The 15,629-nt window shown below is 36.3% G+C and overlaps 1 protein-coding gene across 1 annotated transcript; it reads left to right on the top strand.

The window, feature by feature from the left end:
• The first annotated feature begins 4,367 nt into the window (after positions 1 to 4,367).
• LOC137951955 (DEAD-box ATP-dependent RNA helicase 13) lies at positions 4,368 to 15,374 on the top strand. The gene is made up of 15 exons (XM_068798958.1): positions 4,368 to 4,566; positions 4,652 to 4,924; positions 5,533 to 5,717; positions 5,801 to 5,995; positions 6,226 to 6,402; positions 6,782 to 7,170; positions 8,765 to 8,945; positions 10,043 to 10,165; positions 10,251 to 10,367; positions 10,593 to 10,697; positions 11,514 to 11,654; positions 11,767 to 11,832; positions 12,126 to 12,284; positions 14,835 to 14,916; positions 15,006 to 15,374. Exons 1-15 carry the CDS (start codon positions 4,410 to 4,412, stop codon positions 15,059 to 15,061), a joined length of 2,406 nt encoding a protein of 801 aa, XP_068655059.1. The 5' UTR covers positions 4,368 to 4,409; the 3' UTR covers positions 15,062 to 15,374.
• The last annotated feature ends 255 nt before the right edge of the window (positions 15,375 to 15,629 follow it).

Below are 15,629 nucleotides of genomic sequence, written 5' to 3'. Positions count from 1 at the left end.
TATAATAAAAGTATAAATAACATTTATAGATAATATTGATCTTAATTGATAAATAATTTTTTTATAATATTTCAATAATTATAGATATTTTAGTTCTATATGTTTTTAATTATTAAAATTTTTTAAAAGATTAATTTTCTTTTCTTTTCTTTTATATTTTCCTTGTAGGGAAATCACATTTCTCTCTTAGTTTCTTTCTTATTTTCCAAGGGTATGTTTTTTTTTTCTTTTGTTCCAAACATACCTCAAAGAATTCAGAGAGAAAAGAAAAAATGGAAAGTGGGAAGGAAATTATATCCGGATGATTTTGGTTCTCAGAAATTTTATCCATGCCCTTTCATTATTGTGCCTTATGTCATCCTCATCCCTTCCGGCGAGCGAGGGAAACATCCGACAATCAAAGCCTCTTCCCTTCGATGGGCGCTCCTTCCCTTCGGCGATCTGTAGGTATCTACCCCTCCTCTCCCTTTCTCTGGTCTCTCTCCTCTCTCCCTTCCTCCCTTTCTTTGGCCTCTCTCCTCTCCCCTCCTCTCTTTCTCTGGCTTCTCTCCTTCCCTTCGTTCATGTTTCAAATGACGTTATTTGGTTTACTGATGTTTATTTGTCTGTTGAAAAAGCTTAAATGTGTTGAATTTATGTAAAAGAAAAATACTTCATTGACTATCATTGACTTATTTTAATCACTGTACATGAACCTCTATTTATAATAGAGGAAGGTAGTAGAGTCCAATTACAATAAAACTACCTTTGTCCCAATTACACCCAAACTCTAGTACTTAAGGATAAGCCTTATCATGATTAAATAACTCAATATAAATAAAAGACAAATATAAATCAAACTAAAACTCTTTTAGGACATGACCATAAGATAAAGATGCCTTTGTGAGTCCTTCTTGATCTTCCAACTGATGTGATAAGGATGCCAACTCATGATAATCATTGTGGGTCCTACTTATGTGCTTGGGCCCATCTTGTGGGTCTTCCTTGGTTGTATGACCCATCTTATAATACTCTTAGATATGTGGGTCTTCCTTGGATTTGTGACCCATCTTATAATACTGTTAGATATGTGGGCCTTCTTTGGTCGTGTGGGCTTAGGCATATCTTCCAACACTCCCCCTCAAGTTGGGGGTGAGAGAACAACATGAACTCCTGGCTTGCTGCAAATGATATATAAAATCTTTTTTTATATGATGTGGCAGATCTTCCAACACTCCCCCTCATGTTGGTGCTCTCATTCATGAGGCCCAGCTGGCGTAAGAAAAGTGAGAGTAAAATCACTTCAAGTCGTATGACATTGCTCTTTAATCCAGTCAATTAACTCTTATCTTCTATAGGTAGTGGGTCTATATGATAAAAAAACTTATCCATCACCATGTCCCTCCACAGGACAACAACTCTCAAGTGGTAGGAGTAATAAATGCCAATTCATGGGGGTATAACATAGAGTTAGTAATAAACTCTTCCATCATGGTGAACTAACATAGATGTACTTACGAGTAGTGAATGTAGTAATAAGCTCCTTCATCACGGTGATGTAACATATATTGAGGCCACCTCTTCTTCAATACTAATGTCTCATCCAAAGAGACATAATAGCAGCAGCTGTATATAATACGACCATCTTCTAACTCATATAACACGAACCAAAATAATTAACCTTGTAGAAGGACCCATGAAATAATCATAATTCGATATAAATATTTTTTCTTAGATGCATAAGCTTCATCTTTTGTGCTCCCCTTTTCTTGAATATTTTGGTCACATAAACTCATCCACAACATATGGAATAAAATACATCTTCCTTGTATTTCTTCTACTTTTCCCTCTCAAGTTGGGAAGTAATGACAGTGATCCCAGCTTGAACCAAACATCATAAATGTAGCAATAAACCCAAATAACAGAGATGTATAAATAAACCTTCAAACCAGGGAAAAGTGAGATATTTTCCTGATATAGCAACTCAAAAAGTGACACAAAATAATCGGCTTAAATTCGGATTTTTCAATGTAACAGGATACCAACATGATCTTTGATTCTTCCAATTCGAATATATCTTTCAATATAGATCAAATTGACATGAAATATTTTCCTTCTGAAACTAGACTTAAATGTCTTTCATCCAGGTATAACTTCACTTCATAAAATATAATTATCAGAAGATAAATAATCTGATATATTTTGGTCTCTATCATCTGGCTGAACTAAGTACTGTTTCTCCTTTTTTCCAGAATGACCATTGACTCTTCCAAAATCAATATCTCCTTATAAAAAAATCATACCGAGAATTGATTGAATAGGTAAGAAAACATACTTATGTATCTTTCTTTTGATATATAATTCTCTATATAAAGTCTCTTTCTTAATAGCATAAAATACCTCGAAAGTTGAGGCTTTCTGTTGCCACTCGAACCTCTTTTTCAATCTGATATTTGTTACTTTAAATATCGATTTCTCTTTGTAGATAACTCAGATAAAAAAATGGTTTAATATGTAAAAGAATAGACTTACAAATATTTCTTTTGATATATATTTTTCTATATAAATTCTAGTTCTTGATAGAAAAAAATACCTCGGAATCTGAAGATTATTGCTGCTACTCGAACCTTTTTTCAATTTGACCTTTGCTCATTCAAATATCAATTTCTCTCTGTAGATAACTCCGATTGGAACAAATCATTTTTCTTTGGAAAGTAGACTCAAATATATTTTTGTAAATATATAATTTGTAATATGAAAAACTCCGTATAGAGGTAAAAAACGCAAATAAAACTACGGGTGTAGGGACTGAAAAAAAAACTACTAACCTAGACATTGGGTTTAGGGTTTAGAGAAAAGGATCTCATTATCTTTGTGGGTTGACCAAGTCAACTCACAAAACCTGCTCTGATATCATATTGAATTTATGAAAAAGAAAAATACTTCATTGACTATCATTGACTTATTATAATCAGTGTACATGAACCTCTATTTATAATAGATGAAGGTATAGAGTCTAATTACAATAAAACTACCTTTGTCCTAATTACACCCAAACTCTAACACTTAAGGATAAGCCTTAGCATGATTAAATAACTCAATATAAATAAAAGATAAACATAAATCAAACTAGAACTTTTCTAGGACGTGACCATAAGATAAAGATGCTTTTGTGAGTCTTTCTTGATGTTCCAACTGATGTGATAAGGATGTCAGCTCATGGTAATTATTGTGGGTCTTACTTCTTATGTGATTGGGCCCATCTTGTGGGTCTTCCTTGGTTGTGAGACCCATCTTATAATACTCTTAGATATGTGGGCCTTCCTTGGTCGTGTGAACTTGGGTATATCTTCCAACAAAATGGAAGGATAAAGACAATCGTTCCTCTTTTCTTCGTATGTTTTCCTGTTTTGCTTGACATACAAAGACCGTTTAGTTTTTCTTCAATTACTTTTAAGTAGTGACACACAGCTCCCGAAACAAGTCAGATGATAAATACAAAATTTGAAAATTTACTAATTTTCTTTTCTTTTTTCTTTTCCACGTATTTCCAAACAAAAAAACTATATTTCTCTTCTGCTTTCTCTCTCATTTTCAATGGGCATCCAAACTAGAGAGAAAAAAAAGTCTTTTCTTTTCTTTTCTCTTTCTCTTTCTCTTTTCTTTTTTGTGTTCCAAACATAGCCTAAGGGTTATTAACATATTTACTTATTCTCTTTTGATCATAGTATCTTAATCTTCATATAGCGTTCTTTTAAACTTAGCTCAAGTCACCTTGGGATGCTTAGGTGACTTATCTCTAATTGAAGCTAGCAAAAACATTTCATTTGATGAATAATTTTGTCTAAATTATAGTAAGATATCGTTTCAAAAGAGTAGAACTTGTACAATTTTCATCAACCTTACATTACAAAAATGTGCTTTCCTTTTGCACACCTCTTTAATTTTTCAATTTTTTTTTTATCATATTGTATTAATTATACAAAAGTAAGGTTTTAATCTCCATTATTTTTTGTATTAAACGTTGAAGACAAATGTTCCTTGAAAATAAAAGGTTAAAAGGGTTCAAACTAGTATAAAATATTGTAATATTAAAAATAATTACTTAATGGTATAGTAATTTCAATTGTTAAGTAACTTTTCCATTAACATAATTTAATGCTAAGATACTGTTCCAAAAGATTGTATCTAGGTCATGCTGAAGTATTTACTCATTGTGTAATAGGAGGTTTCATAGGTTTATTTATTAAATTGGAGTAAGATTAGATACAAGATAAATAGCGGTCGAGTTTCGGGTAGGTTTTTTTATAATATAAAACTTTATGTCAATTTTGATTCTAAAATATATCATCATAAAACCCATTATGACATTACAACGTCCAATTTCAGCCCTCCCTTGGTGCCTGCATTGCTCAAGCCCTCCGAAATCGATGGCCGCTCAAGCCTCTCCTGCACCTTCTTCAAAGAAAAAAACTCGATCGAAGCATCATGACCAGCCGGACATTCATTCTTTTAATGGGTTGCCGTGGTGCGAGTCTCTGGCAATTGATGACCCGTTTGCTTTTTTAGTTGGAAGCAGTCATGGGGGTTCGTTTCTCTTCTTCTTTTCATGTTCATGAAAAATCGTTTTACGTTATTGAGAGTTGTCTTTAAGCTGTTTTAATGAATACAGGTTTTCTTACACTTGAGGAGATTGACGAATCCTCATATGGGATTATACCTTCAATTTCCGATGGCAGAGAGGAGAAGTTCTCTATTTTGTCTAAATTCGGGAAAAGGAAGCGAAAGCATGACAATGAAGGCTCTGAAGATGATACTACGATTACTGAGGTGGGTAGTCAAGATGTTGTCGAAAAGGAGAAGAAGGTGAAGAAGAAAAAGAAGAAGAAGGCAGGAGAGAAATTGAAGAAGGAAAAGATTGGAAGTGTGGACAATAAATTGGAAGGTTAGTTATACTTTTGATTATTTCTTTACTTTAATAATCTATAACTTCTTAGTAAAAAAAAAAAAATCTCTAGCTTGAGTTTTACTTGAGCTTGTTCAGTGCATAAACTCGACTTCTTTTATGGTAGTATGATTTCTATGTATCTTGATATTAGTTTCTTAGTTTTTGTACAAACTGTATCTTCTCAAGTTTTGTGGTTCTGCGTTTTCTGTAAAACTGAAGCTGCTCTAATTTTGAAGTTCTGGGTTTAGTGGAGGAGCCTTGAAAAGACATTCCTTTTCTTCTCTAATAGCACCACCACCATCACCAAGGACAGAAGTAAGGTTGCTGTAGTCCTGCATTGATACTTATATATGACGACAATAAAACACAACGAATTTCACAATTTCAGTGGGGGCAAATTGGAGCTATGTGCTTACGAAGTTAAACCCCTTACATTTATTATCAAGTCTTTCATAGTGAATTTTATTTTTGTGGGCTTTGTCTTCTCTTTTGGTACTTATGTATTATTTCTTCCTCTGTTTTACTTATTTGAATATCATATATCTATTATTGGGTCCTTAATTATGATGTGAAAGAGCTGAAATCAACAATTTGCCTGCCTACAGATGAACCTGAAAATGAGGCCAAAGACAAGAATAATAGGGATTCAGTTTTCCATGAGGATGAATTTCCTGAATGGAATGAGCTGAGGCTACATCCATTGCTTATGAAGGCAATCTATAATCTTGGATTTAGAGAGCCCACACCCATACAGAAAGCCTGCATTCCAGCTGCTGCACATCAAGGAAAGGTTTGCAGTACTACTTGATGGTGGTCTCTCTCTGGTTTCTAACAACTTGATGCAAGATAGCTCATAATGGTGTCTCGTAGCAGGATGTGATCGGTGCTGCTGAGACAGGATCAGGTAAAACACTTGCGTTTGGCTTGCCAATTTTACAACGTCTCCTTGAAGAAAGGGAAAAAGCTGCAAAGAAGGCTGGGATTGACCAAGAGTTACTTGACAAAGTTGCTCAGGAAAACCCTCTCAGAGCCTTGGTTGTAACTCCTACAAGAGAGCTTGCTCTCCAGGTACTATTTATTTTATTTATTTTTGTGGTGTGTATCCTTTAGGTTTAGTGACATATAGCAGCTGGTTTAAACCAGATCTACAAGCATGAGGATGCAATGTCTAACATGGATTTTACTTTTAATATTACAAATTTCCTGAGTTTTTCATCAAATTAGCAAAGTGCTTTCAATTAAGAATTCCTCACTTCTTGCAACATTATCAATGTCATGGTAGATTTCCCATTTTGCAGGTCTCTGATCATCTGAAGGAGGCAGCCAGATTCTGTAATATTCATATTGTACCCATTGTTGGTGGAATGTCTACAGAGAAGCAAGAAAGACTTTTAAAGAAGAGGCCACAGATTATTGTTGGAACTCCAGGGAGGTTGTGGGAGCTTATGTCTGGAGGGCATGAACATCTTATTGAGGTTAGTGGTGTTTGAATTTGTAGTATATGAGCTTGTTGTTGCCTTAATAAGATGAGGATTCGTTTAAAAAAAATAAAAGAGAAAAAGAAAAGAGGATTGGTGAAGGTATTTCCAGGATATTTGTCAACTGCAAACTCAGGGGTCTCTTGAGTCATAACGCATAGAATACATTACAGATGACGTATTCATGTTTAATAATCATTGTCGCATGATGCTAACCATTGCCTGTCAGCTGGTAATGCCCAATATTTGTTATGTGAAAATTCTGAACTTTGGATGATTGTTGCTCTGTTGTAAAATTGTCTTCCATTTGGTACCTAACAGTGAATTGTCTTTTGATTTGGTATCTCACAATTTTATTCCGATTATTTTCCTGTAGTTACAATCGTTGTCTTTCTTTGTTCTGGATGAGGCTGATCGGATGATCGAGAATGGTCATTTCCATGAGTTGCAGTCTATTATTGACCTGCTTCCTACAACAAAAGGCCCTAATGAAGGAAATTTGCAAAGTACTAAGAATTGTGAGACAATTTTGAGTTTGCCGAGGAAGAAGAGACAAACTTTTGTGTTTTCTGCAACAATAGCATTGTCTGCCAATTTCCGTAAAAAGCTAAAGCATGGGTCCACCAAGTTGAAGTCTTCCTTGAATGATGGAATAAGCTCTATGGAAACCCTTTCTGAGCGAGCAGGGATGAGAGCTGATGCAGCAATCATTGATCTAACCAATGCTTCAATCGTCGCTCACAAACTCGAGGAGTCCTTCATTGAGTATGCATCTACCAGACTAAGAAATTTTTGATTTTATAACTGGCCTAACTATGACAATTTTTTTATTTTTTTTTATGAAATCTTTGACAGAGTATTCATACAACATTTGTGGTTTCCAGCTTTGTGCCATGAAAACTGTTAGTTTAACAAGTAAAGAGGGTGTGTAATATGTCAGGTTGACTTGGTGTCCTACATCCTGTGTCATATCTCTTGTATAAGGTTATTTACCCCTTCCACTATTCTCATCGTTTCTCAACTCCTCATCTCTTTTCGGCTTCATCTCCTTTTCCACTTTTCTTCCTCCTTCCGCCTCTTCTTTTCCTCCCTTTCACACGTTCTCTTGCACTGGCAGCTCTCCTGCTCTTTTCCACCATTAATCTGGCGGATTGGACTCCAAATCCATGACCTACTTTACCTCCTTGGTGGAATTGAATTGTCTACATAGAGAAATAGAGAGGAGCATAGAAGAGTAGGAGGAGAGAACAGGCAGAGGAGAAGAATGGAGGCAGGATGGAATGAGTGGAGAAGGAATGCTATGAGAATGAGGGGAAGAGAATGGGGAAAGAATATAAAAAAAGTAGGAAAGAAGGAAAGAAAAAGGGAGGAAATGACAGCAAATGAGGAATGAGGAGATGGAGGGGAGGCATGGCTGCTGCAAGAAAAAAATAAAAAATAAAGTTCTTTGACTTACATGGTGAGACTGTCATGTCTGGTGTGAAGATTTCACACCCTTCTTACAGGTGGGTGTAACATTTTCGTGGTAATGATAATGTTCCTCTTTCCTGATTTTTTTTGCATAGCTCATTTTACTTCTCTGTTTGGTATCATGAGGCTCATGATCTCTTACCACAGTCATTATATGCTATCCGTATGTCTTTTTCAAGCAACAGTCTTTCTTAAACATGGTCACCTAGTTAATCTAACATAGCAGTGGGTTAGTTTATTCAGTAATGATTGTTTTTGTTGGTTTTTAACTCAAGCTGATGATTTACTGAATCTAACTAGTCAATCATAGCACCTTGCTGTGGGATCTTCTCTTCCTCTTTGACACCCCCTTGTTTTTGTTTTTGGTTCTCCTTTTGTTCCGTGTTGTCACTTGACATTTTGTGTACTCTTTACTCCTTTAGGAGGCTATTCAATGGATTCCTTCATTCTTGAGAAAAAAAAAGAAAAACAAAACTAATTGTCAATCATGTTGTCTTGTAGTTTATCGTGGGAAAAGAAGCATTGTAAATTGAGTTGTAAAGAATGGTTCTAATTTTTTGCCCACATATTTATCTGCCTTCAAAGAAACATAAAATTAATTAGCTTTAAGCAGCAAAAGAACCATCAGAAAGAAAAAGGTACCTAAAGAATTATTTTATTCATTTAAGTTTGGTTTTTCATTTTTGAATAAATTGTATGTGCTTTAGCATTGCCATTGTATCAAGTTGGGCTTAAGTTGATACAGCGTGATGAAGCCACTGAGTGCATGCATAGTTGCTATAACGAAGAGAACTAGAGTGTGATGTTAGAGTCCTCATTCAAAAAACGAATGTTAGAGTCACTTCCCTGAAGTCATTTTATCAACTGCTTCTTCATGTGTGTTTTGTAGATGCAAGGAAGAAGACAAAGAGGCTTATTTATACTATCTTCTCAGCGTCCATGGTCGTGGTCGTACAATTGTTTTCTGCACTTCCATTGCAGCTTTACGTCGTATTTCTTCATTTTTGCGCATACTTGGTATCACTGTTTGGACTCTTCATGCTCAAATGCAACAAAGAGCTCGTTTGAAGGTGATGATTTCTACACAGTTGTCTGTTGTGTGTTGATGTTCAATTTGTAGGATGTAATTTGTTTTCTTGGCATGTAATACACACACACACACACACACACATATATATATATAAAGGAATGCCCTAGCCATACCTCCACATCAGCGATGATGTGGATTTTTCTAATTTTTTTAATTGATTTAGACATAATTATTATTTAGAATCCTACCATAATAATCTACTTTTTTCTGTTTCACAGTTTCTACTGGTACACTTTTACTCAATTAGAAGCCTACCATAATTCCTTTTTACTTATTTTACTTTTACAGCTTTGACTTAGTTAGTGTGCCATGTGCTTTGCACTGGGCAGGGTTGCTAGTTAGAATATATAAGATGCATTTGGAGTTTGAGGGAATCTCATTACCTGAAAAATGTAGAAGATGACAAATTTTATTGGCAAAAAAGAGTCATCACGACATTCCTGGTTGGTAATATACTATTGAGATAAGATAATCTAGAAGAAAAAGAAGCTTCTAGGAAAAAATAGAGGAGGCATTGATGCTTATAAAGTAAGGCATGCAATCATTATCCAGATATAGGATGGATTCCAGAAGTATCAATAATTGGTGATAAGGAGACCGGTGTTAAAGCTATGTCACCATTCTTCTTCTTCTTAAAAAAAAGGTGTTAAAGAGAGACAAATATACCCTTTCCCCTTTCTATGTACATAGAGAGGGGTAGGGGAGCTACTGTTCTTCTCCTTCCCTGTTCACGGTGATGACTGAGGAGGGGTCTCTTACCCTCCCTGTTGTTTTCAGTGGGGAGGGTGGGGAGCTGATCAGGGGAGAGGGTCCCTTGTTCTGTTTCATTGAGATGTTTTGTTGCTTAGACCTCTTAACTCTCAGATGCACACACATTGAACCTGTACGGTTTATCACCTGGAAATTATTGTTTTCTGCCTCCATGAAGAAACATTAATACATCTTGCTTGATTTTGTTTTTGAATAGGTTGTTACTGGTTATTATGTGTCTGTGATGTTATTTGCTGTTAATTGGGTGTTACTTCACTAATCTTGCACAACTTTTTAAAACACAGTTAAACTCTTTACTTTTTCCAGGCAGTAGATCGTTTTCGTATAAGTGAACATGGCACACTTGTTGCTACTGATGTTGCAGCAAGAGGCCTTGATATTCCTGGCATCCGAACTGTTGTGCACTATCAACTGCCACATTCTGCAGAAGTAGGTTTTAAAATGTTCTTGATTTTTGGGCTTTTCATTCTATTAAAAAAATTTCCCTTGTAAAAACATTCACTTGTACTTTTAGGTCTATATTCACAGGAGTGGGAGAACAGCACGAGCTTCTGCTGATGGTTGCTCTATTGCCTTAATTTCTCCTACTGATAGGTCAAAGTTTGCTTCCCTGTGCAAGTCATTTGCAAAGGTATTTTTTGCTAAAATCTTTGGTTGGCTACGTATGTGTCCAGGTTTACTTTTTCATATAGTATTAGTGATCGATAATGAAATAGATTTTCATTTTGCCAGTGTTTTATATAAGTAATCTTCAGCTTTACTTGCATAGAAGTCTGGGCAGCCTATTCAATTTGTCATATTGTGTCATGAATATTATTCCTATTGGGTTCATCTATTGCTTCTCTTCTCTGCACAGGAAAGTCTCCAGCGGTTTCCTATAGATAACACATACATGTCTGAGATTTTTAAACGGCTGTCACTTGCTCATCAAATTGACAAGATTTCCAGGAAAAACTCGCAGGTGAACTGTTCTTTTAGAAATGGATAAAGATGGTCCTCGTCCTAGTTCTGTTAATATTTAGATCTGAGTATGTGTGAAATAATGTAATAAAAAAGGTTGAGAGAGAGAACGAGAGAAAGAGAAAGAGAAGAGAGAAAAAGAGGCAGCTGCTGCAAGAGAGCAGGAAAAGCTCTCATTAGAGTTCAAATCGACTCCTAACCCGTGTATATAGTTTAAGTGAGAAATAGGTACAAAGACAAATATACCCTTAGACACTTAAACTTTATAACTCCTATATTACACCTCCAACTTACATGAAACTCGAAATACATAAACTCTCAAACAGAGAGTGTCTCACTTTCTACAGAGATCACCTTTTTTTGAACGTAATCACTATAAGATCAGTTTTATTTTGGTTCAGGTGTTGTTAATGGAGAATTCATTCAAGAAAGTGATGGCCGTGTAACAGAAAGTACCCCTATCAGCCCAAATTAACATGGAGCATACCATTCACTTTCCCCGTGTGGCCAGTTCCCACTTCTCAAAGAATAATCTAAAACCTCTTTTTTTCCTTATTAAATATGGAGTCTTAACAAGCCTTTTACACATATTATTTTCTCTTTAAAAGTGTTAAGGACAGTCAGCATGATTTAGTACCCCTGGAGTATCAGTCATGTGGATGTCTCAAGAATTTTACTCATTTTTAGAAGTGCCATTGGCTGTGCACAATATTGAAGATTTGAGACTTTATTGTGCTAGAGTTTTGCTTTTGTTACTCTTGCATTCATCTATTCACTTGGTGTTATTTTTTTGTATTATTCTTTTTATAATTTTTAGGAGAAGGCAAAAAAGAGCTGGTTCCAACGGAATTCTGAGTCTGTGGAGTTGTTGGTGGATGAAAATGATAGCGAGGAAGAGCAAGTAACCAACTCTAAACAAAGAAAACAGAACTCATTGCAGTTAAAGAAGCTGCAACAGGTGTCTCTCGTCTTTTCACTTGTTCTTCTTGTGCGTTACTGTTGTCAGAAGTTATCACATTGAATTTGGAGTCATAAATTGGTTTACTTTTCCATTTTTTTTCCAATTGCAGGAGCTAAACAATCTCTTGGCACGACCGTTACAGCCCAAATCATTTTCGCGACGCTTCTTAGCAGGGGTAAGGTGTAATGAGTATCTACTCATACAGATACATTTTGTTGAGCCCAACTCAGGTTTGGGGTAATAGTGCTATTGACCTGACCTGTGGCAATCTCAATTACCTGACTGGGAATCCCAACCAGACCTGACCTGTGGCAATCTCAAGTACCTGACTGGGAATCCCAACCAGACCTGACCTGTGGCAATCTCAATAACCTGACTGGGAATCCCAAGCAGAATTATTTTGTTCTATCCAAATGTTGGCCAAGGTATTTACACCTCATTCTTTGATCTTTTATTCATATGTTCCAGGCTGGGATTTCTCCACTCTTACAACAGCAGTTGGAGGTGTTAGCTCTACAAAAAGTGGGTAATGGCAGGGACTCCAATAGTACCAAAGGAAGAAATCTTGTTGTAATTGGTCAAGAGTGCATTGAACCGCTACAAGCACTACGTAGTGCTGGACATGAGGTATGATAAAATAACAGATGTGAAATACTGTTATCTTGTATTTATCACTTAAATTTCTGTTTTTGTTACTGTTTTATTGTTTTACTGTTTTTCAGTTAAAAAACTGTTTGACTTATTTATTTATGATAAATACAACACCCATTGTGAGGATTGATTTTGCTTTCTCATCTTTTCATGGTATTAGAGCTTAGGGTTCTACAACACTTTGACGGGGAGACTCTTCTTTCTTCTTGTTCCTTTTTTTTTTTTTTGTCTACTAATACTACGTCTTCACTTCTCTTGTTTTAGTGAATATCAAATTCTTAGACCAGTAGAACTCATACAGATTATCCTGTATGGGGGTCGTTTTTCCTTGTCGAAAAGATTCAACGTGTATAGTCATTTGGATGGAACTCCCACTTGTTCTTTTCCTACCATCATTAACTCTAGAAAAAAAGATCCCCAATCTCATGGATCAATGCTACTCTGGCTATTGATTCTGCAGAGACCCCTTCGATTGCCCTTTTCACCACTAATACTGCAAGAGAGTAATGGTTGGCAATTGAAAGATATTATCTGGGTCAGACTTCTTCTCATCATTTCCTTCTCTAGCATCACTTCTCTTCAAACAAAATCCCACATTTAAAAGGTCTCTAGGAATTGTTGCATCATAGAAATAAAAACCTTCACTTTCTTTTCTTTTCCCTGACACCTAGTTTCCGATCTATACAACTTCGTTTTTGAGACTATTCTGCACTATTGGTGATATGGGATGAAGTTTCTGTAGTCCATCAGATAAAAAGGAGTCCCACTTGAAGTTGAGTAGTTAATTTTACTAATATCCAAGCTAAGAGTCAGACTAGGAAAGAGAAAGTTGAAGTAGATGTCGCGGTACGAGTCTACTGTCTTTGAAGATGGTGATGGCTTTCATTCATGAAAGTACTAGTACATGGTACATGATATTAAGGGGAAATGACCCCTAAATTCCACTGAGAAAGAGTTCCAGTGGCATGGTGCCCTCAAGAAACTCCATATTTAGCTAATTGATCTGATAAGCAATTGGCTTCACATGGAATATGCTTGAAGACAATAGATTGTGAGGCAGCAATGTCTGATATTTCATCATAAAAATAGCTTAATATCCATGGGGGCCATGACCTCCTTGAAACTCGAGAGATGACATTTACTGAGTCAACTTCTTCTAGCAAAAGAGATGAGAACCTTTGGGCAAAGAGCCTCAATCAGAGGAGCTAAGATTTCAGCTTCAGTCGAGTCTCTGTGACCAATGGGACTTGAGAAGAGTAAAATGGATGCATTATTGTCTCTAATGCTACCCCGAATGCCGAGGATCTGGGTTCTCCAAGGAGGAGTCATCTAAGTTCAACTTTGGTGTTATTGAGGGGGCTGCCAACTAGTTGAGGTGGAGGGCTTATGAGGATGAAAGTTGCTGCTAGTTCTCCACAGGCTTCTTACAATGGAGCTGAGAATAGGTGGCATTAGCTGTAGTGTAGATGCCCATGTGAGGATGGAATGGATTGTCACTTCAATAATGCTCCATATAAAATGAAGTATTTTTTGAGGCCCAAATTAACTTCCATGCCCGTAGCTGTGGGAGATGGAGAGTGGAAGAAGATCTGATCGCAATATGAGTCTACTTATACTAGTGGTACAAAAATTATAATAGTTAATAGAACAAGGCTAAGGAATCTGTTGAACTACCGTTTCCTCTCATATCCTCTTTTTTTTTTTTTCCCTGTGTTTCCTTTTATATTTTGTTCAAACATTGTTTTAGCACGCAGTTGTCCGACATTTTGAATGGACAAAAAAGAAGACTATGGATGTCTCCTTTCTTTTTGAGGGTGCTAGTGAGCATCCCATGTTAGATAATTCTAGAAAAAATCCAATAGTTAATTGTTGAGAAAGAGGCTTTCCAATTTTGGCTAGTTATTTTGGGTTCAACCTAAACTCAATTTTAACATGGTATTAGAGCAGGATGTTGTTTTACTGGGCTTTGCTTCTGTGTTGTTTAGTTTGTACCTCCACCTTTTAAGTCTATTAGAAGTTTGTTTAGGCCTGGACACGAGGTAAAATATCACTGGGAATAACCTCATGTATGTTAATCCTAGGAAAAATCCTGTGGTAATTGGGAAAAGACCTCCTAGCTTCAGCTAATTATTTTGGGACAGGCCTGATCCAATTTCAACATATATAATCAAGTAAAGTTGACTCGATGAGCAGGATGATGAATTTCCATGGAGGCTTCAGCAGCTTTTGTATGAATCTGAGGACAAAGCACATTCTCTATCTATTGTCATTCACTTTGAGAGCAGTGAGTTCTATTACCGTTCCTCTTGCTAGTGACAGTGTGATCCAGCAAAACCTTGTTTTTGCTGGCCTGTTTTCATGGTAGCTTTTTTGGTCTCTCTTCTTTGTTTATAAGATTCACAAATCACAAACAGGAAAGTAAGATTCTTGGCTCAGTATTTCTCGGGTGTGTAATTTCTATTCATTGTGTTGAAAGGTCCCTCAACCATGAACCATTTTCTGATTCTTCCAGCCACATGTTGCCAGGTTACAATTGATATTAGAGGGAACAAGGATGCATTGAAGAGAATGGAGAATAGGCGAAGCAAAAAGAGAGAAGAGAAAAAACGTATTCCTTCTTGTGTTTTTCTCCTGTTGGATTTTTCTGATTGACATTCTTTCTGATAATTTGTGATTGGATTTTTCTTCTGTGACCAGGTTTACGTGAACAACGGAAAAAAGAGAGAAGGAAAATGAAAGAAAGAGTTGCATAGCGTTTCTCTGCTTATGTTTCGGCGTGTTGTATCCTCTTGGGCTTACATTTTATGTTACTTCATTTCTGTTGCATTTACGTGCTTTAATGTACCGAAGCTGACCCAAGTGCGTGCTGGGTCAAATGAAGTAATAGCCAATTTTAGCCTAATAGGATATGGTTCAATAGGAATGAGGCTGCTCTTTGTTGGTTTAATCAAATTTCTAGGAAATTATAAGATTTAGAATCAAGTTGACATTATTCATTTTTGCTGGTATTGGCACTTTCTCTGTATATTGAATCTACAGATTTGATGCATGGTTACCGTAAATGCCTTACCAGAATCAGGGTCACAAGGGATTTATCGTGGGATTTTCGTTTATTCTCCCACGATAAATCCTGGTTGCAGCATGTTGTGTTTTGCCTATGATTCGGCTTGTATACATAACGAAAGCTCATGTTAGTCAGGTCGGATTTTATGGGCCAACATTGTCTATTCGAGCCCACACTGTTGTATAAATCTCAATCTCAGAACTCCTGTCGTATTAATTTGCTGACATACATTGGGGGGGGGGGGGGGGGGGGGGGGC

This window comes from Aristolochia californica, unplaced genomic scaffold (assembly GCF_029961685.1).
Source record: "Aristolochia californica isolate CCGP_79_NKW_82.1479 unplaced genomic scaffold, dmAriCali1.0.hap1 SCAF_15, whole genome shotgun sequence".
In the NCBI taxonomy this organism is placed as follows: domain Eukaryota; kingdom Viridiplantae; phylum Streptophyta; class Magnoliopsida; order Piperales; family Aristolochiaceae; genus Aristolochia; species Aristolochia californica.
Note: the sequence above shows the minus strand (reverse complement) of the source record. Positions and strands in the feature narration are given on the sequence as shown.